The sequence below is a fragment of the Clarias gariepinus genome, chromosome 17, assembly GCF_024256425.1.
Source record: "Clarias gariepinus isolate MV-2021 ecotype Netherlands chromosome 17, CGAR_prim_01v2, whole genome shotgun sequence".
In the NCBI taxonomy this organism is placed as follows: Eukaryota; Metazoa; Chordata; class Actinopteri; order Siluriformes; family Clariidae; genus Clarias; species Clarias gariepinus.
This window is the reverse complement of record NC_071116.1, coordinates 23,729,766-23,754,684: the sequence shown is the minus strand read 5'-3', so window position 1 is coordinate 23,754,684 and position 24,919 is coordinate 23,729,766. Positions and strand designations below refer to the sequence as shown.

Below are 24,919 nucleotides of genomic sequence, written 5' to 3'. Positions count from 1 at the left end.
TTTGCTTAAATAATAATAAAAAAAAAAAAATCCTGTACCCTCTAGTGTTTTATTCCCTTTTTTTTAAATTTGGATAATTTTTTTTTTTTTTTTTTTTTTAAATAAAAAATCAAATTTTGTCTTAAACAACCGGAGATTCAATTTGTAGGACATATCGCCCAGCTCTAATATTTGTAAGAATATTGCTGAGATTTGTTACATTCAAAACTTAATAGAGATTCAAAGTGAGACAGCGACTTGTGGTTCATTCTGAATAGCTGAAAAACGGAAAAGGTAACATTTCATACCTTTGGAAAGTTTGGTGAAGTTTTTGTTAAGCAGTTCCTCGGCTGTCAGCTTGGAGAAGTTGTCGTCTCCAAACGGGTTCCAGGACGGCTGGTCGAGGGCACTGAGACATGAAGCAGCAGGGGTGCTAAGACTTGGAGCAGGTGGTGCACTTAGGCTCGGGGCAGAAAGAGTGGCAAGACTTTGAGCAGAAGTGATGACAAGATTCGGGGCAGAAGTGATGACTGCACACTGCTGGCCGGTTTCGTAGACACTCTGCTGGGAAGACTGTGGTGAGTTGGATGGAGTGGCGCTGGCTGACCTGTGGCGTGAGAGTACAAACACACGTGAGAGATCGATCTCAAAACAGCTTTTCAAACACACGACGAGATGTAGAGTTGACGCGAGGAGGCCATGAAACCACTGAACCCAGATATTCAGTATCCTAACATAGGTGCATTATCCAGTATGTGCCGAAATATAGAGTAGTGAGAAACACGAATACACGTCCGAGATGCGCGAGTTTCAGTACTGTATATTTTGGCACATACCTTACTTTGTCTGGATTCATTGTCATGGTTACATCTAATGTAATGTCACTTTAATAGGAAGCAGACAGTTATCTCACTGTGTAGCCTGAATTACCCTGCAAAATCCAGCTATTTAAACTAGATCACATTTTTCACCAAAATTGAATTCAGTCCAAAGCACCCATTGACCTTTGAATGTGAACAGAAATTTGTATGTAAGGAAACTGTAACAAGTCTAACTGTAACAGTGCGGTTGTTACTTGGATTTGTTGAGGTTCGCCTCGGCTGAGGCAGCCTGCAGCTGCTGCGTGGACTCGCTTACACACACACCAACCATTGCGCTGTGTGTGACATCACTCTGGATGCGTCTGTGGCCTGCCTTTTGGGTTTTTGGAGAAGAGGGCGGGGTCTGGGAAAGGCCAGGGGTGATTGGCTGGTGGGGAAAAGTTTTAAAAATGTCAAAGGACAAAGCATAAATCACACAGGACATTAAACAGACTATGCAGGCGTTTTTCACATTAGACACGATTTATTTGTACCGATTCCCAGGAATGACTGCACCCCCGAAAACGAACGAAAACGCCCTAAATTATAAACTATTATATTTATATGCTAGTTATTAATTCCTGATATATTTTATGCAATTTTTTATATGATTTATGATAAAGGAGGTGCTTGCTGATTTGTTTTGTCAACTCTGTAAATGTGAACACAAAGATGATTACCATTTCCCCAGCAGTGGGTGGGGCAGGAGGTGTGGTAGTAGGTGTAGCGTCAAGTGGCTGTGCTGCAAGAGGAGGCTGTTTTTGTTGTTGCGGTGCCGGTTGTTGATTTTGTTGTTGTTTGCGCTTGGAGCTACGTGCTGGAGCAGTAGGTGGAACGGGACTTGACGGAGTGGGTGTGGCTTTTTGCGGAGCAGGACTTGTTGCTGCTGGAGGGGCGGGGCTTGTTACAGGCGGAGTTACACTTCCTGATACAGGTGCTGAAACTGGGATTGGCTGGACGGGCTGTTACACACAAACGCGCACACAATAACTTCGAGTCGAGTAATGAATGATTGATGACTGCGGGATAAAAACACACTCACATACTGACCTGTTTGTGCTGGGGCTGGTTAGAGGAGTGTGTGAGCTGGGACTGCAGTGCTGCGGCTGGCTGAGCCAAATTCACACTCACGGCTAGAGAGAAAGAAAGAGAGAGAGATTGGAAACTCTGGCTGTGTAAAGTTTCCTACGGTTTGTGAGCGATGTGCGTCACATGTCTCGGCAGGGAATCAGGTTTGCCCAAGAGTTTGCGTCGTTTTTGCCAATGGTTTATGTCTGAAGTGTATGAGAGGTGTGTGTGACGTGTGTGTACCTGAGTGTATAGGTGTACCTCTCTTGCGTGGCGTCAGTGCAGCAGGTTGGATCTGCAGGACGCCTCCTATTGGCTGAGCCTGAGCAGCTTTGGGCCTCTGGCGTGGTGTAATGGACGTTTCAGTGGTGGGAATGGGATCTGTAAGCCTAGACACACACACACACACACACACACACACACACACACACTTAACATTCATTTGCTCCGAAGTTTATAAAGTTCTGTCACCACAACTTAAATACATTTGAAACATTTGAAACCAGGTCCCATTTTAGTTTTAAAAATGGCCCAATAAATAACAAAATAAGTACACAAATATCAGCATAAATAACGCAACATAACAGTGGAGACCTCCAGGTCAGTCTCAGTTAAAGTCAACTATGAGCGGTTTACCTGGCCTTCGTCTGTGTTTGGCTCTTCTTCGCTGCTGCCGCCTCACTCGCTCTTATTGGCTCAGGGAGCTTAGCAGGGAGTGAAGAATTCTGCAAAATTAAACAAACACCATAGATATACTGTAAATCGTCTGCTTATTTCCAGTGCTTTTGAAATAGGGTACAAATTAGAGAATACAGTAGAAACAAACCACCAGAAACCACAAGCCGAGTCAGTTTCATCAGTTATCACACACTCGTTCTTTTCTGCTAATTAAGCAATAGCACACAAGAGGTGAGCAGCTACATCACATCTGTGCTGATACAGTGGAACCTCAGATTGCGAGTAACGCGGTTTGCAAGTGTTCCGCAAGACGAGCAAATATTTTTAATAAATTTTGACCTTGAAAACAAAGTCTTAGTACCGAGTATCATGCATCACGGATGCGTTTCTTGTTTTGACGCTGAGCGTCACGTGATCGCAACTGAGCCTAAGGTTTTTCTCTCTTTCGCTGCAAAATTGTGGCTAAGCGTCTTAGTGCGTGTCTCTTACTGGTATAATCAACATCTGTGCACGTGTGTACTGTTGACTATAACTCTGTGAACACGTGTGTGTGTGTCTGTGTGTGTGTGTGTATAATAAAAACATATTCTATTTTGTGACTGTATGCGTGTGTGTACAGCGTGCGTGTAAATCAAAAGCAAGTCTCATTAGAGTGGTTAAAGATACATTTTCTCTCTCTGCTCAAGACTCAGCCTGCTTTTTGTGTCTGTGTGCACGCGCGTCTTATTGGACACTGCGCGCACAAACAAAAACACTTATTTATCAGGATTTATTTAAAGGTAAAGTGCACTTTATTTTGACTTTATATTTTGTGTTAATTATTTTTATGTATTTATTTTTTGGGCTGTGAAAAGAATAATTTGCTTTTCTATTATTTCTTATGGAAAAAAATCTATTTGGTTTACGAGTGTTTTGGAATACAAGCCCACGAATTGTAGCATAACAGAACAACCTTGAGCGTGATATTGCTCCTATACAACAAATCCACAAACACCATTTATCATCAACAGATTGTGATTTTCTCCTTTGATTAAGGACTTTATTTTGCGACTGACAGTTAGTGCAATTAACAGAAGTGAAAGTAGGTTTAAATTGTTACAGGTACTTTGTAGCCAAAAGGTGAAAAGAATAAACTGTGTAGGTGGTGGACAGTCTGGAGGTTGTTACGAGATTTACTTTATATTTAAAAAAATTTTTTTGCTTTAAAAGCTGTTTATTTAGATCCCAAATAGCGTTTAGAAAAAGCTAGTGCACTAGGGTGTACAATCCCTGGTCTCACACACCAAATAGTGACCAAATAGGGTTGAAGAGCGATTTGGAATTCAGTACGACTTAGAAGCAATTATTAAGGAGAAAAGGTTTTTTGTTTTTGTTTTTTTTTTAAGATGACATCTCACACGCTTTCTTTTTTTCTTTTGTTAAACAGGACTCAACACATACCTCTACTTATGTGTTAAACTCCTCAAGTAGATTTTTTTTTCTTTTAATAAAATTTATATTGTTTATATATGAAAATATGTGTTGGTACTAAAAATAACTGTAAAACCTAGCCTTTTTTTTTTTTTCGACGTATGAATCTTTCCTAATGATGGCATGTTGGGAAATTTCATTTCCAGCTGGCAACAGAGAAATTCGTACTTAGAACAAAGATCCTCCAGAATAGGACTCTTTTATATCATTTATTTTTCCTCTTTACTTCTTCTTTGCCTCCCTCAACATCTTTGAGATTATTTTTCATTCCGGAAAAAAACAAAAGAAAGAGAGAGTGAGAGAGAGTGAGACTGACCTGTGTGTTTTGGACAGGACATTCACGTCGAGCGAGTCGGAAAGCAAAGTGAGACACTTGATAAATATCGGGACGTTTATCCGGATCCGGCTCCAGCATGTAGCCTGATCCAGAACCACACACCAGTAGACAGAAGAAGGACGAGTGGAGGAAAGAAAGAAAGACAGACAGACCATCAGAAGGTGAAGAATGAATCAGTGGCTCCCACAACCATAGCTGAGAAACGCTGTTAGTGCTTTTATCACCTTATTACAAAAGGAACAGGGTTATTAAAGAGTGTGTGTGTGTGTGTGTGTGCGTGTATAAGAGTTATGTCTCGTGAAGCAATAGTGCAATCATGCGTTATTCCTGTGGTTTTCCTGATGTCCCTGTGGACCTCTGCAGTGTGAGCGGAGACACTCACGGATCAGACAGTGCATGTCGTAGGAGTAACGCGAGTTATCTGGGATGGTGAAGCTTCCGTCGCATATGGCCACCTGACTCTCTCCAAAGGGCAGCGAGAAAAAGCACAGCTTATACAGCAAGCAGCCTAGAGCCTGTGTCACACACACACACACACACACACACACACACACACACACACACACACAAAACTAATGGAACTACTGATAAAAATCAAAAGACAAAGCACATCAATCTGGAGTACAGTGTTGGAATGTAGATACGAAATCTGACATTTGTGTGTGTGTGTGTGTGTGTGTGTGTGTGTGTGTGTGTGTGTGTGTGTGTGTGTGAGAGAGAGAGAGATACTGACCCAGATGTCTGCTTTGGTGGTGATAAGTTTACCATTATACAGATTCACCATCTCAGGAGCGCGGTATGAGAGAGTGGTATACCTACACACACACACACACACACACACACACACTTTTAATCAAAACACATAGAAACCTCCTCAGCATCAACCTTTGGTGCTTTACCAGATTTACCAGGTATAACACAAAGGAAGGAAAAGATAGGAATTGACAAATGATTATAAAAAAAAACAGTGATGGAGAAAGAAAAAGGGAAAGACGGAGTGCACGTTCATGCACATTCGCACACACTCCGGTCATCTCCATTTGAATTCTGTTTTAAACTAAAGGTTTCTTTATTTGTAAAGCTTTTTTGTTGTTGTTGTTCTATGTGTCTAAAGCTAAAGTTTTTATCTATATATTTTTTCTTATTTTATTACATAATTTATTTCTCATTGATAATCTTTTTTTTTTAAGGTCACGGGTGTTCATATAAGCATTTCATTGTGAATCATACTGTGTATGACTGTGTACGTCACGAATAAAATTTGAATTATACAGCCGAAAGAGAAGAATTCAAGAGACAAACCGAAAATGGTAAAAAGGGTGAGTGAAAGGAAAAGTGAAAAATAAAAGTATGATGACTGGGGAGATGGAGGAAGTGAGGCAAAAAAACTGAGGAGATAAAAATTAAGAAAAGAGGAAACTTTGTACTTTTTAATCTCTTCTTCCACAACAGTCACTCCGTCAGTCTGGGGGTTTTGGAACTTCTTGGTGGCGCTGCCGAAATCACACAGTACATAATGACCCTGGTCGTGTAGCAGGATATTCTCCACCTGAAGCACACACACACACACACACACACACACACACACTAAACACTTCATGTACTGAAATTAACACTCCACCTACATACACTTGCATTTCAGTTACTGACGGGCATTCTACCATGCATTTTTCGTTGTGTGTGTGTGTGGCTGGCTGTATTCTCAGTGTTTTGTATTGACAAGCGGTAACGTGGATCTGTGTTTCTTTGTGTGTGTGTGTGTACATGTGTCCATGTGTGTACCTTCAGGTCCCGGTGGATTATGGGAGTTTTATTTTGGTGCAGTTGAGCTACGGCTTCACATGTATCACAGAAAATCTGCAGCACTTCCGTCTCTGTGAATCCCGTCTGCAGACGCTGGTTCATCAGATTCACCACCTGACCACCTATACACACACACACACACACACAATACAATTAGCATAGCAGCATGGTGGGTGTTCTAGAGTTTTAAAAAAATCATCCAATTGCTTTTTGTTTTTCTTTATCAAGTAGTCGTTCGAAATCAATGTCAGTCAGAATTCGAGTCTGAGACGTGTTCGGTTGTGCACGTGTCCTCAGGAATTTACTTTTCTCTGCTGATGGAAAGGCTGCCAGACGCATTTATAAACACAGACAAAAAGAAAATAACATAATTGCTTTCACCCTGTGACTGTTGTCTCGGACAACTGCTGACTTTAGAATTAAAGCGAAACTTCTGGATAGTCCGAAAAAACTAAAGATCAGTGCAGACGATCAGACAAAAAAGTGTAATGAAAAGAGCACCAGACAATCCTGCGCGGAGACTGTGGCCCCGGTATGAAAAATATATACACTTACTGGCCAGTTTATTTGGGAACACCCACACACATTGTCATTCATGAACTTATCCAAACAGTTGTTGAGTCTAGTACTTCTCAAAGTTTCTTTCTGTTGTGATCTCAGGGAGTTTTTCGCCTCGGCACCATCAGCCCGGGTTTGCTCATCAGGGACAATCTGATCATTATAGTTTATACACTTCCTTCCAGAACTTTTCGGATTCTGTAAAGCTGCTTTGCGACAATGATTGTTTAAACCGCTCAATTCACTCTGAGTTGAATCAAACAACCAGAGTGAACAGAAAAGCATCTCAGAACACATGACATGTCAAACCGTGATACAGATAAGCAACAACTGGTTTACGCTTCTGTCAGCTGCAGTTGGCACTGAAACCAGACAGCAAAGGGTTGTCTAGTGTGTGTATGTGTGTGTGTATGTGTGTTAACAGTTAAATAAAGAGGATACCTCCCGCACAACATACATGTGGTATAAAGAGAATAAAAAACAGGTGATGGTGAAAACATGGGATAAACAGTACCGGTCTGAGATGTGACTGCCCCCGTGTGGCTCACTTGTTCTGGTACAGCAAATAGAAACCTACATTTTTTTTAAGGTGCTGTACAGTAGACTGCAAGCATCCGGAGTGAATTTTTAGACAAGATTATGTAACACCATTTTTCATCATACTTAATGCTTCTTATCTCCCGATCCATGCTTTGTTTTTTTGTAAATATGCATACACATTTATATTTTTATCATAAAACTTACATCATTTGCTAAATACCATGTCATGCCCTTTCATGTAGTTTCAGTAACTTTTTTCGAATTCAAATCTTTTAACAATCTAAACTGTCATTGAGATAAAACTTGCTAAACCTGAAAAAGTGTATAATTCTAAAATGCTAATTTTTTACAATATTGCAACATGGATTTGTCGTGGTTACGGACACTACAGATTTTTTGCTTTTTAAGCTTTTACCAAAAAACTTTTTTTTACCATTTACAGGGTATATGCTTATAGCAGCTTCCACCAATTTTGGTATCAACATTTATAAAGAAATATAAATAATTTGCATTTTAAATTATTATTGTTTGAAGCAAGACAGTATAACGCTGAAAAATGGAAATTTTTGGGGCACATATTAAATCATCTTTCCAAAACGCTTGAAGTTAACTACTTGAAATTTTTAGGGAAGCGAGATTGGTCACATCCACGTGGCATAAACCTCAGAAGTAGCTTCTTTGGCACATTCTGTATTACATGTAAAGAAAGAAAGAAATCAGCACCAATACTGTGTTTTTGCTGATTGTTTTTTGTTTTTATCCCTGTATTTATGCATTTTAATGATCTGTCAAAGTAAACTCAAGTTTTCCCTCACTGAGACTTTGCCCTATTAAATTAAAATTCACACGGACTAAAAAAGAAAGACCATTTTACCTGCAATAACATGCGCATGCTTAGTATCACTTAGTACTTAGTATCACTATTCTGAGTGTTAAAAGCAGAATGTACAGTAAGCCTTCACACGGGGCATGTAGAAAGAACGCCAACGATTCAGAGAAATAAAGCTGTACTGAAAAACAAGTAGGGACAACAAAAATTAGCAAAATTAGCAGCTGCTGCTTGTGGAGCTGTCCATGTCGAGTCCTCCCGCACTGACGATGCGCTGCCTCCCACATTTGGCCTGATTTACTGAGTGCATTAAAGCATCATGCAGGAGGAACAAGATGCATGAATGCAAGAAGATTGCAATTTGTACAAACGTTCCAGAAAAATTCAGTAATTAAAAAAAACTTGGAGGTAATAAGGAATAGGGCTGCAAGAAATTAGTAAAATATGCGTTATGCAATATTGTTGTTGAATACTGCGATAACGATATTTCCTGCGATATAACATTTCCCTAAAGAAATGCATTTTTTATTATTATTATTGGCTATTTTTTTTTTTATCATTTATATATGTAATGATCATACTAAAATAAACAGGTAATAGATATCCGTCTGATGTAATTAAATCTAATTGATTAGGCTAAGAAGAAACTATATGTCAAGGAAGTTGCAAATATTTAGACTTCAAAACACTATTAATGACTTAAAACCCTCAGCAGATATTCTGATTGCCAGAATCACCTGCCAACACAATATAAATTACTTTCAAACATTACTTTTTATTTACGTGTAACCACACACTCACCAAGAGTGTCTTAAAACAAAAGCATCTATTAAATAAAATACTTCCTTCCTTCCTGGCTTGGCTGTTTTTTGTTTTTTTAAAGAAAAATAAATATTATTAATTCAGAGGTCTTCATATTGCTCCCTGTGGTTGTGTTCCAGGTGACTGTGGAGATTAGTTGTATTTCCTCTCGATGTGAGCACAATTTTTCGACACAACCTGCACTATATACACATACAATTGTTTAAAGGGGACCTATTATGAAAAATCCACATTTTAAGTGCTTGTGCATGTATAATTTGGGTATTTGGAGTGCTTACTGTAAAATAAAACCTCAGTCAGAAATCTTTAGAGATAGGAGCGACATCAACTCATTTATGAATCGCAATTCTTTTGTGTGGTTATTTAAATAGATTTTATTTGTAAAGCGCTTTTAGTAATGGCCACTGTCGCAAAGCAGCTTCACAGAATAATGAAAATGTGTATGAAAATTGAGAGAGCAAAATGGTCAGATTAGTCCCTGATGAGCGATTCGAGGGCAACGGTGGCAAGACAAAACTCCCCAAGACGGCAACAGGAAAAAACCTTGAGAGAAACCAGACTCAACAGGGAACCCATCCTCATTTGGGTGATAACGTAACTCACGTGTACTCTGATGTACATATTGCCACACTGACTCCAATATAGATTTTCTTTTTTTTTTTTTTGTTTACATTTATAACAGAGATGCATCGGTTGATCAGCCAGTGACCAGAAGCGACTGTTTTTTACTTGATCGACTGATCCATGTGATCAGCCCTTCAGACTCAGATATAACGAATCCTGCACTAAGCGCAGAAACTTCCACGTGGCACAACAGAAATGAACCTTTAATGTCGCTTTACGTTATCAAAAACTGCTTAAAATCCTCTGTTAAAAGCCAGCCTTTTTCTCCGAACTCTGCTAGCGCATGTCTCAAAACCCACTCAGTACACATGCTTACTTACACAAGTCTCAAAACACAGCAAGAGCACATTAGTTATGAAAAACGAGTGCTGCATGTCTGCGTTAGAAGCCGCACGTGCCCACGTGCTCGCAGCTGCTCAACACGTGAACTCACTGTCACGTTGAGTTTTGAAAAAGTACATATGTGCAGCAGTAAAACGTCTTTATCATCCTACATATGGTACACTCAAAACAACTCACACATTTACATAATGTGTGGTAGGAGTAAATTACTTGTTCAGAAATAATAATCATGGCGGATGACATAAAAGAGATACGAGCTCTGTGTCCTGAAGTGATTTCGGATTTCTACACACACCCTTTTTAGCCTTTTTATCGCCATAACTCTGACTAACAAACAAAAGACTTTCACAAGCATTTTTAGAGCTATTTGCCAAATCGACTAATTTCGCTGTGATTCAGACTCAACACCCGGACTAACAGGTGTGAAGGCACCCTCATTCAGAACGCTTTACACCAGATCATGCTTACCTTTACACACGTCCATAAGGATGAGAACTTCCCACACGTCACCACCTCCTACAGCCGTCACGCTTGAGTCCACGTAGCCCACAATGTTCCTATGGCCTGAGAGATCCCTCTGCGCGCGCACACACACACACACACACACATTATGTGTATACAGCTGCTGCACTTCATAGACAATCTTACTGTTAGTCATGTGAGTCTGGTAAAATAAATTATAGGTGTGATATATTATCATTTACAAATATTGACATCCCTTCACAATCACTGGAGCGTATGCAGAAAATACACTCACCATGATTTGAATCTCTCGGCGGCACACCTGCAGGTCGTGTTCGTTATTCACGTACATTCTCTTCAACGCACATCGAACCCCCTGACTGGTCCGGACCAAGAACACGATGGCAAATCCACCTGCAGACACAAGCAAAGAAAAAATTAATTTACATTTGACTGACACCTATTACTTTGTTTGATTATAAAATCAAATTTGTAAAAATAAAATTTTATTTGGATAGAGAGCTGGTAGAGCTCCAGTTAAGTCACATGTCTTTATTCCAGTAAGATGTTTTGATCGTGGAATCAGGAAACCACAGATGGATAAGAAAACAAACTACAAATCCTTTTTTTTCCACTGCAGTGAGTCAGGGAGTGCAGCTTTTTTGTGGTATTCAAAGTCACGCCATGTCACTCCGCATAAAAGCCCTGGATTCGTCCTTCCAACACTCAGTCCACTAGGACAGAACGCTCCAAGTTCTCACATTGGCCATCAAAACAATGTGATTCAGTTCAACAGCACCACCATGTGGCAGGTAAGAAAAGCTTACAGGACAGATGAGTTGATGATTCATCAGGTAAATAGTTTTATATACAAAACTAGCGTTAGTATTCATTGTTGGCGGGTAAAGAGTTTGTATATTTTATACTACATAATAAGCGATATTATTAGTTCAAGTTAAAGCCCGTGTACATGTCTGCCTGTACGGCAGAACTCTTTGTCTAACTTATTAATACAAAGAAATAGAAGATTGTACGGTTGAGTATCTCACGCCTTGTTTGCGCAGTGTTGTACTTCTTTCATCGTCAGCCAAATACAATCCCTGTTTGGTAATCACAGAGTGAATTACTAATGAGAAATCGGAAAAGTGGATCGAATAAAGATTAAGTTAAAATTCACTTATGCCACTTCAGCGCTGTTATTTCGGTGGTGAAAATATGAACTAATCCCAGTAAAAATATTTAGTTTAGTTTTTCTAGTTAAGATCCAATGGTGCAGGTGTTTGTTTAAATTGAGCAAGTAGCTTATTGGTATCTTATTTTATAGTAGACTATTAAATCTGGCACATAACTGTTTAGACCATCGCTTTTACTTAACATTTTAATTTTAGCGCCTAACACTGCGCTCTCAGGTCAAGTGTTATACATGCCCTCACCTCATACTATTGCGAATATGTTTGCTCTAGAAATCAGTGTTTTATCTCTTAGTTATCTCTTTACGTAACTGCTTGGTATTAGAGGGACAGGTTCAGAACATATGAGACAAACTGGTTTTAAACTTCCTGCAGGAAGAATAAACATGAATGTTTAATCACTGTTGCCTTTTTGTTTTTGAGTACGCCATACTACTGTATGTAACATGTTCGTTTCTGTTTGGTGAGGATTTGGGCGCATTCTAGGTGCATAATGGTTGTTTCTGTGTCATCTGCATACTCTGTGTATACACGGTAAAGTATCGAGTTGATTGAATGACCCGTATAGCCACACCCACCTCATCCAAAAAAGCAGCAGATGCTGTGACATAATCTTGCACATACCTGCTTATAACGACCTTTCCGCTCAACATTTTGATTTGCGTTTATCTACGCAAAATACCAATGAACTCGCAAAGCTACATTAAATTCTGTCGTGACAGTTTTGAATGATTCTGTGACAAAATCTGGCTGGACAGACATACAAACATACAGACAGAAAAGAAATTCTTCTGAGAAGGGTTTATGGTTCTCCAATGTATGAAGCATAAAGATATAATTGAAAGTGCGAGTTCTGACCAATATACAAACAAAACCTCTCTTTTATTTATATACTGCGGATAGTTTGTTAATAGTTAATAGTCAGTGTGATAAACACTCACAGACACACCATTAGCCCTCTTTAACCATACAGGACAAGATTTACATGATTTTACACATTTTTACAGGAGTATCTCAGGGATTTTTTAAATCAATATTGCTAGTCATTTTTATACTTTGTGAAAGCACATCTTTTTTTCAATTTTGCAAAATGAAATCACCCAATCCAGTCTCCTACGAGCTCTACCTTATCACATCACAACTACCCTTTAGTGAGCGTGGGGCAAATGCATGCTTTCCTCCGAAACATTAATCCAAATGCTTGTTATTTTGCCCCTCACAGGGCAGTATAGTGCAATGTAATAAAGGAATCCGCCACCCTAATTCTGCATATATAAGCAGACACTTATGACTGGTTAGTGGTGGTAATGTTGAAACTGAACTGGACACCACACTGTGTGCTGTAATTAAAGATAAAGGTGACTGAATGAAATTTGAGTGGGTTTTTTTGTTGTTGTTGTGGTTGTTGGCCAGACAGTGTAGAGAGATCTGTGAACAAATGACCTCAACAACAAGCCCTTTAATTAATTCACAACATAAAATGAGCCGTATGTTATGTGAAGGGATTAACTACAACTATGCATATGTTCTAAGGACAGGGTATAACTTGTACCGAGACTTCTTCACTGATTGATGAAGTTGAATTCGCATATACTGTACATACAAAGAGCAGAGAGTCTGGTGACCTTAAATGACCTTCCACCATTCATCATACAGAATGAATCCACCGCTTAGCTGGGGTAATGTAAAACAGTTCCATTAATAGTGTTATTCCTTATACTGTGTAGTAATGTAAGGCTCACGGTGAGCATCTAAAAGGAGTCAAATGAGACAAGTGAGACATTCAGATAGATTTCTCACATGGCATTAAATAAAACTGTAAACAACATAGCAATTATTAATAATAATATTCTGTTGAGTGAAAAACCTGCTTACTAACTGACAGAACTAAAGCAGCTCTCAAGCCATCACGATGTGTTAGAATTCGAAATACAATCAGTACAACGTTCCATCGAGGGGAGGAAAATCGTTTCACAAAAAGATTTATACTGCTACAATAATGTAATTATAAACAAGTTATTCACTACCCAACTACAATTAAAAGACAATCTGTATTTAGACAAAAAAAGAGAGCAAAAGGAAAATAAAGCCAAGTTGTGTGTTGGAATTTGTCAGTGAGAAATACTGCCATCATCCTCTCATTATAAGACGAGCAGAAGAATGTGAGAGCGGAGAGATGTATTTTGTATTTCATGTCACATGACCATTGTGGACATAATGTATCAAAAATCCTATGGTTGTTATTTAGGTATCGCCGTTATACGTGAAGGAATGAAAGGGGATTGATTAATAAAATAAAATGAACAATCTTTAATATCTCTGCAATTTTACATTACGGCATTTGGCAGACACCCTTCTCATTATACATTTGAGCAGTTAGGAGCTTTGCTCAATAGCCCACAGAAAGGCAACTTGAACCTGAGACCCTCCGATCCGTAGTTAACACCTCAACCACTGAGCTACTTGGGGATTCACTCAGGACGTGGGGTGTTAATAAGGCAGAGAGTTTCGAATCCAACTCTATGTAATCAGAAAGTATAAATGAAAAAAAAAACTTTGTGTAAAAATGCCCTGAATAGATCAATATGATTTATTATATTTGCCTTGCTGTGTTTTTAAAATAAAATCAATAACAGGGTCTTGGCAATTTTTACTCTGTGAATGGTAAAAAAAAAAATTTTAAATTAAAAAAAAAAAAAAAAAAAAAAAATTATTACAAACTCGTTTCAGTACTCATCTTATCATCTTAATGCTGTATATACCATCTATTCGATATGGGAATTATAGAGACGTTCAGTGATGTACCGTGATTCTGTTGTGTGGCGAGTCCTTTAGAGCAACACAGACCTTAAACCTTTTTTTTTTTTAAGATTCTTTTTGTCTACATATATATTTGCATTCGAGCTGTTGAAAATGTGCCTACATGTGGAGCAATCCAAACTATACAGATTGTCAGGCGGCACAGCATTATGTGTGGTAGAAGCAAGTTATTTGATATGTTTTTTTAACTGTAGAAAAGAAAACCTACTAAAAATAAAAGTAATAATTTCAGCACTGTTGATTAGTTTTCTATAACAGCATTTTTGACCACAAGCTCAAAATTACAGCTTTATATATGAATGCACTCATTTAATACATCATTTCTCTGGTAACACCTACTGGACTAGAATTTTTTAAACATGTTATCATTATGATGAAATATTCTGTAAGAAGATAGTTATAAAAATCTAGGCATGTACTTGTACAGAGTCTAAGGTGTCAGAGATTCGCAAGGCTCAGAAATTTTCCATCAGTAAAGGCGTTCGCACTTTGCAGTTTCTCCGAAACATAAAAAGCTGCATTTTGTGTCTTAATCATCTCAAGAGGTGCTTTTTGAGGTATTGATAGCTATCTTGATAAATAAAGCAGTTTATTAAACTTTATTAATTACATCAAAGCTGATTAAAAGCATGGTGCATCATTTAAGAAATAAAATAATGCTAGAAGTGTCTTATTGGAAACTAATCAGCTCTTAGAGTAATCATGCTTTACGTCATACATTTTTTTAAGAACTAGGTTTGTGTGGTGATTTCTCCTCATAATCTGATCAGATTTTCAGCTCGGGTGATACCCCTGGATGATCATGCTGACCTTCGGCGAGGGTCTCCTCCACGGTGACCTGATGATGTCCGATGGTAAAGCTCCTTCCAATGAAGTTCCCACCGACTCCACCGGATCCTCCTCCACCTCCAGAACCCGGACCGACACTAACCAGCTCCCTCCGAGAATCGAAAAACTTCTTCATGCTGAGATCCTTGACTTAAGATACGGCTTTCTTACAAACTGGGTTATCACAAATGATCCAATAATGAAATAACAGGGGTTCTCGGAGCCCTAATGAGAGGTTGTATATATATATTTATATATATATATATATATATATATATATATATATATATATATAATTGAAGCCTCTTTTAATGGGAATGAGAAACTGCCTCAGCTGCCCGGGGTGACATTCTGTCTATAGTGTTATATAATCCTATAGAAATCACGGTGTTGTATCTTACAGCATTGATAAACATCTGTTCCCAGTTATCTGATGTTGGCTATCTCTATAAACAAACCAGAAAAAGCAACTGACATTTAGATAAACCCCTGAGAAAAACAACACCACATCTTTCCCGACCTTAAACCATTCCTGTTACACTGAGACACCGAATGTTTTTAGCTCGACTGTGATTTCGGTCATTCAGCGCGCGAACGTTATCGTTAATGCTAACACTAACGGATGACAGGCTGCAGTTAGCCAGTTAGCACCGCAACATTAAACACAGCCATACACCGCCATATCACTGTACAATATTACCACGCTTAACGGACATTACTTATAAACATTAAACACGTTACATTAAAACAACGAGCAAAAATAAACAAATAGTCGGGCTAATCTAAACCAGCTAAGCTAACCCGCTACAGAACGCACTGGTCTCAACTAAACTAGCATCTTACTAGCTTAGCCTGTTCAGCTACCCCGAGAAAATCATAACATAACCTAACATGATATGTGCTGCGCTGACGATTTCCATCAGCACACGCGATATTTATTATTTTTAAATTTTTTAACTAAAGAATCATTTTCGGATTAAGAGACTCCATCATTTCTATGAGGGGGGGAAACCTGTGTCGCAAATCCAGCGACAAATTGTAGCTGTCAGTACGCTATCCGCGTACGCATGCGCAGAAGTGTGAAACTCGTGCGCACGCGCAGTAGGATTCATTTTCCCCCTTACCCTTTCATTGAAAAGTTACTTTGTTGCTTGCCAGTGTGACGTCACAGAGGTACGTTGCAAGCACATTCGACTGGTGTAGTACACAGCTCTTACCATTGCAATGGTTTATAAAATGATTATCGCTTTATTGTTAAATATCATTACTTAATCACTCGGACGTCTATATCGGCCTGGGGCCTATCGTAGGAGACTTAGGTCACGCAGTTTGGTACATCCTGGGTCCATGGGATCACAGGGCACACGCACATAAACACACTCACATGCTCATTCACACACTATGGGCAATTTGGGAAGGCCTTGGGAATTAGCCTTATCTGCATGTCTTTGTCCACCATGCATGGGGAGAACATGTTACAATTCTTGCTACTGGATATTTAAAAGTTCTAATAAAGCATCTATCTATCTATCTATCTATCTATCTATCTATTATAAATTATTTTGGTTGAAAATTACTCTTCAATATGTCAGGTAAATTGCTAGAGCTTAAATGTGGTGACATCAGTCGTGAAAGCGAATGCTCTTACATTAACGCTGCCATTTGAGGAACTCGTTCATTTGAAAGAGCGATCAGTTATATCAGTTATAGGGTCATCCAATCTGTACAACAAATCGGCACAGGTTTTATGCCAGGTACCTTTTTTGATGCAACCCTCCTATTTTATCTATTTCTGCAAAAACAAAGGTTACAACCCGCAGAGCCCCCTGTGTGCACATATTATCCTATCCAGCTCGGTACAGGGGATGAGAAAACACACTAACACACATTCACAATTAGGACACAACCCTGATCATGACCCCAGTAAAACCTCGCCCTGACTGATGGTACACTGGGTCATACAATCAGATGTGACACTGATTAATTAACCACTTTAACTCTAAAAATGAAGCAGTACATCTTTTAACATTTTCGTTGACCTTATACCTTATATCTATTTTTATTAACACTTTATGCTGATATTTAGCTTTTAATTAATTAATTTTTTGCAGTTATTGCATAGACAAAATAAATCCAGGTTGCTGCATTTGTCGCAAAACTACCTAACGAAATCCTAACCAAGTTAATCTTTTTATAAGCCAATAATTTTAACAGAATTTTCTATTGGATACCTAGGCACTCAGGAATCCCTGGTAATGAGAAAGCAGACAAAACTGACAAATAAGCATTATCCAAAAAAAAAAAATAATAAAATGCTCTATACCCTTCACAGAGTTAAAATTAAAAATAAATGGCAATCAGAATGGGACCAATGTCTAAATAATAAATTACATTAAATAAATCCTGATGTTGGATCAAGACATACATTTCCTTTTAATAATCATTGTGATCGAGTTACTTGTACAAGATGCAGAATAGGACACTCTAAAGCTACACACACATTTTTACTGTCTAGAGAAAACCCACCACAATGTCCTTTCTGTCCATCAAACATATTTTATTTGACTGTAAATTTTTTACTTCTTTGAGAAAGGTGTTTTATTCTGTTGGCACTTTTAAACAAGTTAATTCAAATGTAGTTTTAAGTTCTTAGAAAAAAAATAGATTTTAAACCTCTTATCTAGTTTTAATATTGAATAACAAAACTGACTCTCGCCATGAATATAGCAAAGCTGTATAGAAGCTGGCATGGCATTAAAAAAGAAGGAAAGAAAGAAATAAAGACAAATGACGTATAAATGATGACAGATAGAATTTGCCCATAGTGTGTGAATGAACATGTGAGTGTGTATATGTGCGTGTGCCCTGTGATGGCATGGACCCAGGATGTACCCTACCGCGTGACCTAAGTCTCCTACGATAGGCTCCAGGCCGTTATAGACGTTCGAGTGAGTGAGTAACGATATTTACCTATAATAGTCACTTTATAAATCACTTTATAAACCATTGCAATGGTAAGAACTGTGTACTACACCAGTAAAATGTGCTTGCAACGTCCTTCTGTGACGTCACACAAATCCAACTACTGCGAACCTTAGTGACTCGGTTCTTTAAATCTCGTTCATCAAAATGAATGAATCTTTTTTTGAGTCATTTTGTTCATTTCGTTCTTTTGATTAGAAAAAAAATAAAATGTTACATTTTCAGTAAACAGACCCTCAATATGCCGACATACACAGATTTTGGCTATAGTTCCAGTAATGAAAATATTACAATGCAGCCAAGGACATATTATGATAAACAGAATGAGTAGCTCATCTCTTATATCTTCTGGTCCGAGTCGTTCGGCATAGCCGAGCATAGCGCCTATGGGATTTTGTCACGTGACTAAAGAACGAACGACTCGGACTAGAAGAGTCATTTAGAAGGAATTGCTCAATACTGTTTCCTTTACATAAACTACAGAGGTTTTTTTGCAATGATTTGTGCATGCGCGCTCAGTAGAAAATGGACGAATCACTCTTCGAGACTACTCGTTCAAGTTTCGTTCAGAAAATTATGACATTTATGTTACGACATGTAACACAGACAGTATGTTTATCCAGAGATCACAAGTGTGAGTCCTGTCTAATCTACAGCCATCCAACTGACCACAATAGGAGGATTTGCTGTCCCCTCTGTCCCCTGTCAATCGCATCACTCAGACGACTGAAAGTGTCCCAGATCCTGTGGCTGCAAAGCGAACCAAAATAATCAGCCCTCCATCACCATGCATGGGATTTGGTTTTTGGTGATGCACTGTGTTAGGTTTTTACCCAGTGACTGCATTGGCATGAACCTTTTTTTTTTTTTTTTCAATTCTTGATTTATACTTCTTTAAGAAGAAAATGTCATCTTGTTTTTATTTTTATTATTATTTTTTAATGTCATCAGTGATTATTCATTTTATGGGTGGAAACCATTGATGGGTTTCTCGCCTGACATGTGGAAGACCCGGGGACTTTCCAAATGATCGTCCTGTTCTGTCTCATGTAATCCAAGAAGCCAAACCACAGTGCAGCTGACATTAATTGGTAACACTGAAATAGAAACAGTGGTAAAGATGACATTGAAAAGATGATGCTTATCATGATGAGGGATTATCACGGCCAAGGTGGTTAAGTGCATTAGTGCAGCAGGGGATTAATTTAGAGAAATAAAGGACTTTTTTACCCCCTAAACCATGTTGTGTTATCCTGCACTAGTGATGGGTCGTTCATGAACGATTCGTTCTTTCTGAACGAAACTTTAACGTGACCCAGAAGAACGAGTAGTCTCGAAGAGTGATTCGTCCATTTTCTACTGAGCGCGCATGCACAAATCAGCGCAAAACCTCTGTAGTTTATGTAAAGGAAACAGAATTGAGCGATTCTTTCTAAATGACTCTTCTAGTCCGAGTCGTTAGCCCTTAGTCACGTGACAAAATCCCATAGGCGCTATGCTCGGCTATGCCGAACGACTCGGACCAGAAGATATAAGAGATGAGCTACTCATTCTGTTGATCATAATATGTCCTTGGCTGCATTGTAATATTTTCATTACTGGAACTATAGCCAAAATCTGTGTATGTCGGCGTATTGAGGGTCTGTTTACTGAAAATGTAACATTTTTTTTTTCTGATCAAAAGAACGAAATGAACTAAATGATTTAAAAAAAGATTCATTAATTTTGATGAACGAGATTCAAAGAATCGAGTCACTAAGGTTCGCAGTAGTTGGATTTGTGTGACGTCACAGAGGAACGTTGCAAGCACATTTGACTGGTGTAGTACACAGTTCTTACCATTGCAATGGTTTATAAAGTGACTATTATAGTTAAATATTGTTACTCACTCACTCGAACGTCTATATCGGCCTGGAGCCTATCGTAGGAGACTTAGGTCACGCGGTAGGGTACATCCTGGGTCCATGCCATTACAGGGCACACGCACATATACACACTCACATGTTCATTCACACACTATGGGCAAATTCTATCTATCTATCTATCTATCTATCTATCTATCTATCTGTCATAATTTATACGTCATTTGTCTTTATTTCTTTCTTTCCTTCTTTTTTAATGCCATGCCAGTTTTTAAATAGCTTCGCTATATTCATGGCGAGAGTCAGTTTTGTTATTCAATATTAAAACTAGATAAGAGGTTTAAAATCTATTTTTTTCTAAGAACTTAAAACTACATTTGAATTAACTTGTTTAAAAGTGCCAACAGAATAAAACACCTTTTTTTATAAAACACCTAAAATTTACAGTCAAATAAAATATGTTTGATGGACAGAAAGGACATTGTGGTGGGTTTTCTCTAGACAGTAAAAATGTGTGTGTAGCTTTAGAGTGTCCTATTCTGCATCTTGTACAAGTAACTCGATCCCAATGATTATTAAAAGGAAATGTATGTCTTAATCCAACATCAGGATTTATTTAATGTAATTTATTATTTAGACATTGGTCCCATTCTAATTCCCATTTATTTTTAATTTTAAATCTGTGAAGGGTATATAATTAATTAAAAGCTAAATATCAGCATAAAGTGTTAATAAAAATAGATATAAGGTATAAGGTCAACTAAAATGTTAAAAGATGTACTGCTTCATTTTTAGAGTTAAAGTGGTTAATTAATCAGTGTCACATCTGATTGTATGACCCAGTGTACCATCAGTCAGGGCGAGGCTTTACTGGGGTCATGGTCAGGGTTGTGTCCTAATTGTGAATGTGTGTTAGTGTGTTTTCTCATCCCCTGTACCAAGCTGGATAGGATAATATGTGCACACAGGGGGCTCTGCGGGTTGTAACCTTTGTTTTTGCAGAAATAGATAAAATGGGAGGGTTGCATCAAAAAAGGCACCTGGCATAAAACCTGTGCCAATTTGTTGTACAGATTGGATGACCCGCTTGACGGGAGCAGGTGAAAGACTAATAACATTCGATTAAGTTTTTGGTTATAAACTTTCTTTCGAGTGAACGAGTTCCTCAAATGGCAGCGTTAATGTAAGAGCTTACGCTTTCACGACTGATGTCACCACATTTACAGTAAGCTCTAGCAATTTACCTGACATATTGAAGGGTAATTTTCAACCAAAATAATTTATAATAGATAGATATATAGATAGATATATAGATAGATATGCTTTATTAAAACTTTTAAATATCCAGTAGCAAGAATTGGAAAATAATAGACAATAAACATGTAGACTATAAACATTTCAAATGATCTAACTTGCTTTCTAAACATGATATTTCACTTGATATTTTCAAAAATAATATAGTGTAATAAAAGGGGAGAGATAATTATTTAGTTCTATTATTACTAAATAATTTCCTTTATTTAGGAATTTGCATGTTCTCCCCATGCTTGGTGGAGAAGACATGCAGATAAGGCTAATTCCCAAGGCCTTCCCAAATACCCAAGTACCGTGCAATCGATTGGCACCCTGTCCAGGGACCGCTTCTTGTGCACAAGTCTCCTGGGGCCCTGCACTATTTAACTAACAGCTTCCTACACAGTGTGTCCATTTCATGTCTCTGGGACACAAATCACTTATGCATATGTTACATGTTATGATGTTATTTTTCTGCTTCACCACAGTGCTTGCACTATAATATCTCACATCGTTTTGTTGAGTATATAACTTACAGTTACAAACAACATCCAAATCGCATCAATTTCACAGAACATACTGCAGATGTTAAGCGCTGCATACTGTACCTGTCATTTATTACTGCTGGAGTCTGAAAATGGTGTTTATCATGTTATGCTGTCAAACTGTTCAGATAAGGTGTTGCATTTACCTGTTTCCCTGATCTGGGTTATATATCATGCATGTAGGGTAATTCTGACTGGTAAATGTTCTGGGATACTGACTATAATGAAGTTCATTAAAAAAAATAATGTTAGAATTTTCAATCCTTGTATAAAAGGATTGGTCTATGTCCAATCAGCTGTGTAAAAACAGAGATTCAAACTTTAGTGAAGTCTGAAGAAAAAGAGTCCACCCCATTTTACATATCTGTAATCGCCTTCCCCTTTTTTGTATCCACTACGTTTTTGTCCCATTGCTGCATCAATAACTCATTTGCCCCTTCAGTACAGATACTGTATGCCTAGTTGTCTAGCATAAATCAAAGTTCACTGCAAACTTCTCCGTGAGCTAGCACAGTTCTCAAACATTTTCACAATATTTCCTATACTGTTATCAATTAAAGATCTAATTCATACCCTGACACAAGCATATCCAGGATTTAGAAGCAGAGATTGGGAAATCTTCATATCCTACATGTATTTAGATAATTTTTATAATACATGTGTACAATTTCCACAAAGGCAGTATTGTATCTAACTTGCTTTCTAAACATGATATTTCACTTGATATTTTCAAATACCTTTCACTGAAGCTTTACTTTTTAATCTTATCTGGTGTGTCATTGGAGATGATATAAGTTTGTTTAGACAAAGACCACCAGATAGATAACCAGACAGATGAACTGATTACAGCATGATTACTTAAACATGCTTATCCATAGGTTGGGTTTCATAGATATAGTATAATATATTTTTGCCAGTAGAATTTAAAGCCCCTGCAGTGGGTGCTCGTAGCAGTCTGATACTTTGTCGGTGGGAGCTTGACTAGGAAGCATTGTAAAACTCAAGTTAACAATAAACATAGTGGATACCAATAAAGCATAATAAAGCATGGCATTGGAGCGGGTGGTAGAATAGGCGCCCTCTGGACTGCAGGTATAAACAAACACAACAACAATGTGAACACCTGCCATCATGCAACACATTAACTCATCCCTTTTGTAACAAGCAACACTATAACTAACACACCAACACAATAGGCAGCCAATAGGAAGGACAAAGCCCACTACGTTATAGTTATTAATAGTTTTATTATGCCACTTAAGCAAAGAAATCCATAAAATTAACCATTTTTTGTATGAGGAGACAAAGGTATTTGCTCCCCTGCCTTCAAATGCATATGAACTTGAGTAACATCCAATTCTTAATCCATAGGATTTAATGTGATGTTGGCCTTTGCAGCTATAGCAGCTTTAACTCTTTACAGCTTCAATGCTTTCCATAAGGTTTAGGAGTGAGTTTATGGGAATTTTTGACCATTCCTACAGAAGCACATTTGTGAGGTCAGACACAGATGTTTGATGAGAAAGCCTGGCTCGCAGTCTCTGCTCTAATTCATCCCGAAAGCGTTCTATCGGGTTGAGGTTGCTCATCCATGTCTTCATAGGCCTTGCCTTGTGCACTGGGTGCAGTCATGTTGAAAGTGGTGTGGGGCTGTTTATCAGTCATTGGGCTTGGTCCCTTACTTCCACTGAAAGTAACTCTACAGTGAAAGTAAATGCTTCAGAGTCAAGACATTTGATGCTCCCAGCTATGCAGAAACAGTTTGGGGACAGCCCCTTCCTGTTCCAACATGACTGCACACCAGTGCACAAAGCATTGTCCATAAACACATGGATGCGCGAGTTTGGTCTGAAAGAACTTGTCTGACCTGACCTCAACCCCGATAGAACACCTTTGAGATGAATTAGAGAAGAGACTGCGAGCCAGGTCTTCTCGTCCAACATCAGTGTCTGACCTCACAAATGCGCTTTTGGAAGAATGGTCAAAAAGTTTCTGATAAACACACTACAAAACATTGTGGAAAGCCTTCTCAGAAGACTCGAATCTGTTATAGCTGCAAAGAGGGCGGGGCCAACATCATATTAAACCCAATGGAATAAGAAGTTAGTGCTACTCAAGTTCATATGCATGTGAAGGCATGTAAGCTAATACTTTCAGTAATATTGTGTATTTATAACATTATGAAGTAGGCTAAAGAGTCAATATTTTGTAAGAATAGTACGTTTTCCGCTGCACAAAAGTCTTCAGGACATAGTAGTTTATGGTGTATGGTTTCTCAGTAGTATTACAAGCTGTATTTTCGTCTTATTAACATCATGACAGAGGAAACAGGCACTCAATGGCAATCAGACTTCAAACACTTATGCTTTCCTAACGTCTTAAAGCCGGAAGTCAAGTCAACTAAAAAAAACCTGAGTCAGTGTTGCCAACGCCTCAGCAAGAAAAGTAGCTATATAATTTTCTTAATTTTTTTCTTTCTTTATTTATAATTAAAGCACTCCAACCAAAAGAGCAATGATATGCAAGTGCTATAACAAGTCTCAGTTAGCTTAACACAATGCATGTAGCAAGGTTATTATTATTATTATTTTTATGTAATAAAATAAAATAAAATGAAATAAGATAGAATAGAAAAAGAATAGAACAAGCTAGTGTTAGAGACCTGTTTTGCTTTTGTTTAATGTATGATAAAGAAAAAGCAACTAAATAGATAGGATACAAAAAGAAACCTAGAACCTAAAAGATTTTTTTAAGAATTAGTTTTTTATTTTATTTTTAATGTCAAAATTCCTCCTTTATCCGGACTTGGGACCGACTAAAGTGACCCAAAAGAGACACTTTGGCACTTTTTGGCACACCAAGAAACACTTTTTTTTTGTTTTTTCTATATAATACAGTATAAAGGGAACGCTTTGGGACGGGGAGGCGGCCGGTACGGACACATCAAAGTCTCCAAAAATCTCCAGTAACACCAGAAAAAGTCGCTAGATTTGTCGCTAGTTGCTTTTTTTTTTAAAAATGGGGTCT

The 24,919-nt window shown here is 38.1% G+C and overlaps 1 protein-coding gene across 3 annotated transcripts in view; it reads right to left on the bottom strand.

Annotated features, from left to right (window-relative positions):
- The window catches only part of aak1b (AP2 associated kinase 1b), a 33,028-nt gene extending 16,762 nt beyond the window's left edge, over nt 1–16,266 (bottom strand). For 2 of the 3 annotated variants that reach the window (XM_053476292.1, XM_053476295.1), the window contains exons 1-14: nt 15,193–16,266; nt 10,668–10,786; nt 10,379–10,487; nt 6,175–6,317; nt 5,820–5,941; nt 5,126–5,207; nt 4,775–4,907; nt 4,372–4,475; nt 2,544–2,632; nt 2,151–2,296; nt 1,890–1,972; nt 1,520–1,801; nt 1,055–1,227; nt 288–586 (exon numbers count right to left, since the gene is read on the bottom strand). In XM_053476292.1, the coding sequence (XP_053332267.1) occupies nt 288–586; nt 1,055–1,227; nt 1,520–1,801; nt 1,890–1,972; nt 2,151–2,296; nt 2,544–2,632; nt 4,372–4,475; nt 4,775–4,907; nt 5,126–5,207; nt 5,820–5,941; nt 6,175–6,317; nt 10,379–10,487; nt 10,668–10,786; nt 15,193–15,346 (2,038 nt within the window). In that variant the 5' untranslated portion in view covers nt 15,347–16,266. The remainder of the gene's footprint in view (nt 1–287; nt 587–1,054; nt 1,228–1,519; nt 1,802–1,889; nt 1,973–2,150; nt 2,297–2,543; nt 2,633–4,371; nt 4,476–4,774; nt 4,908–5,125; nt 5,208–5,819; nt 5,942–6,174; nt 6,318–10,378; nt 10,488–10,667; nt 10,787–15,192) is intronic. The other variant, XM_053476294.1, reaches the window with a different exon arrangement.
- Nucleotides 16,267–24,919: the final 8,653 nt, after the last annotated feature.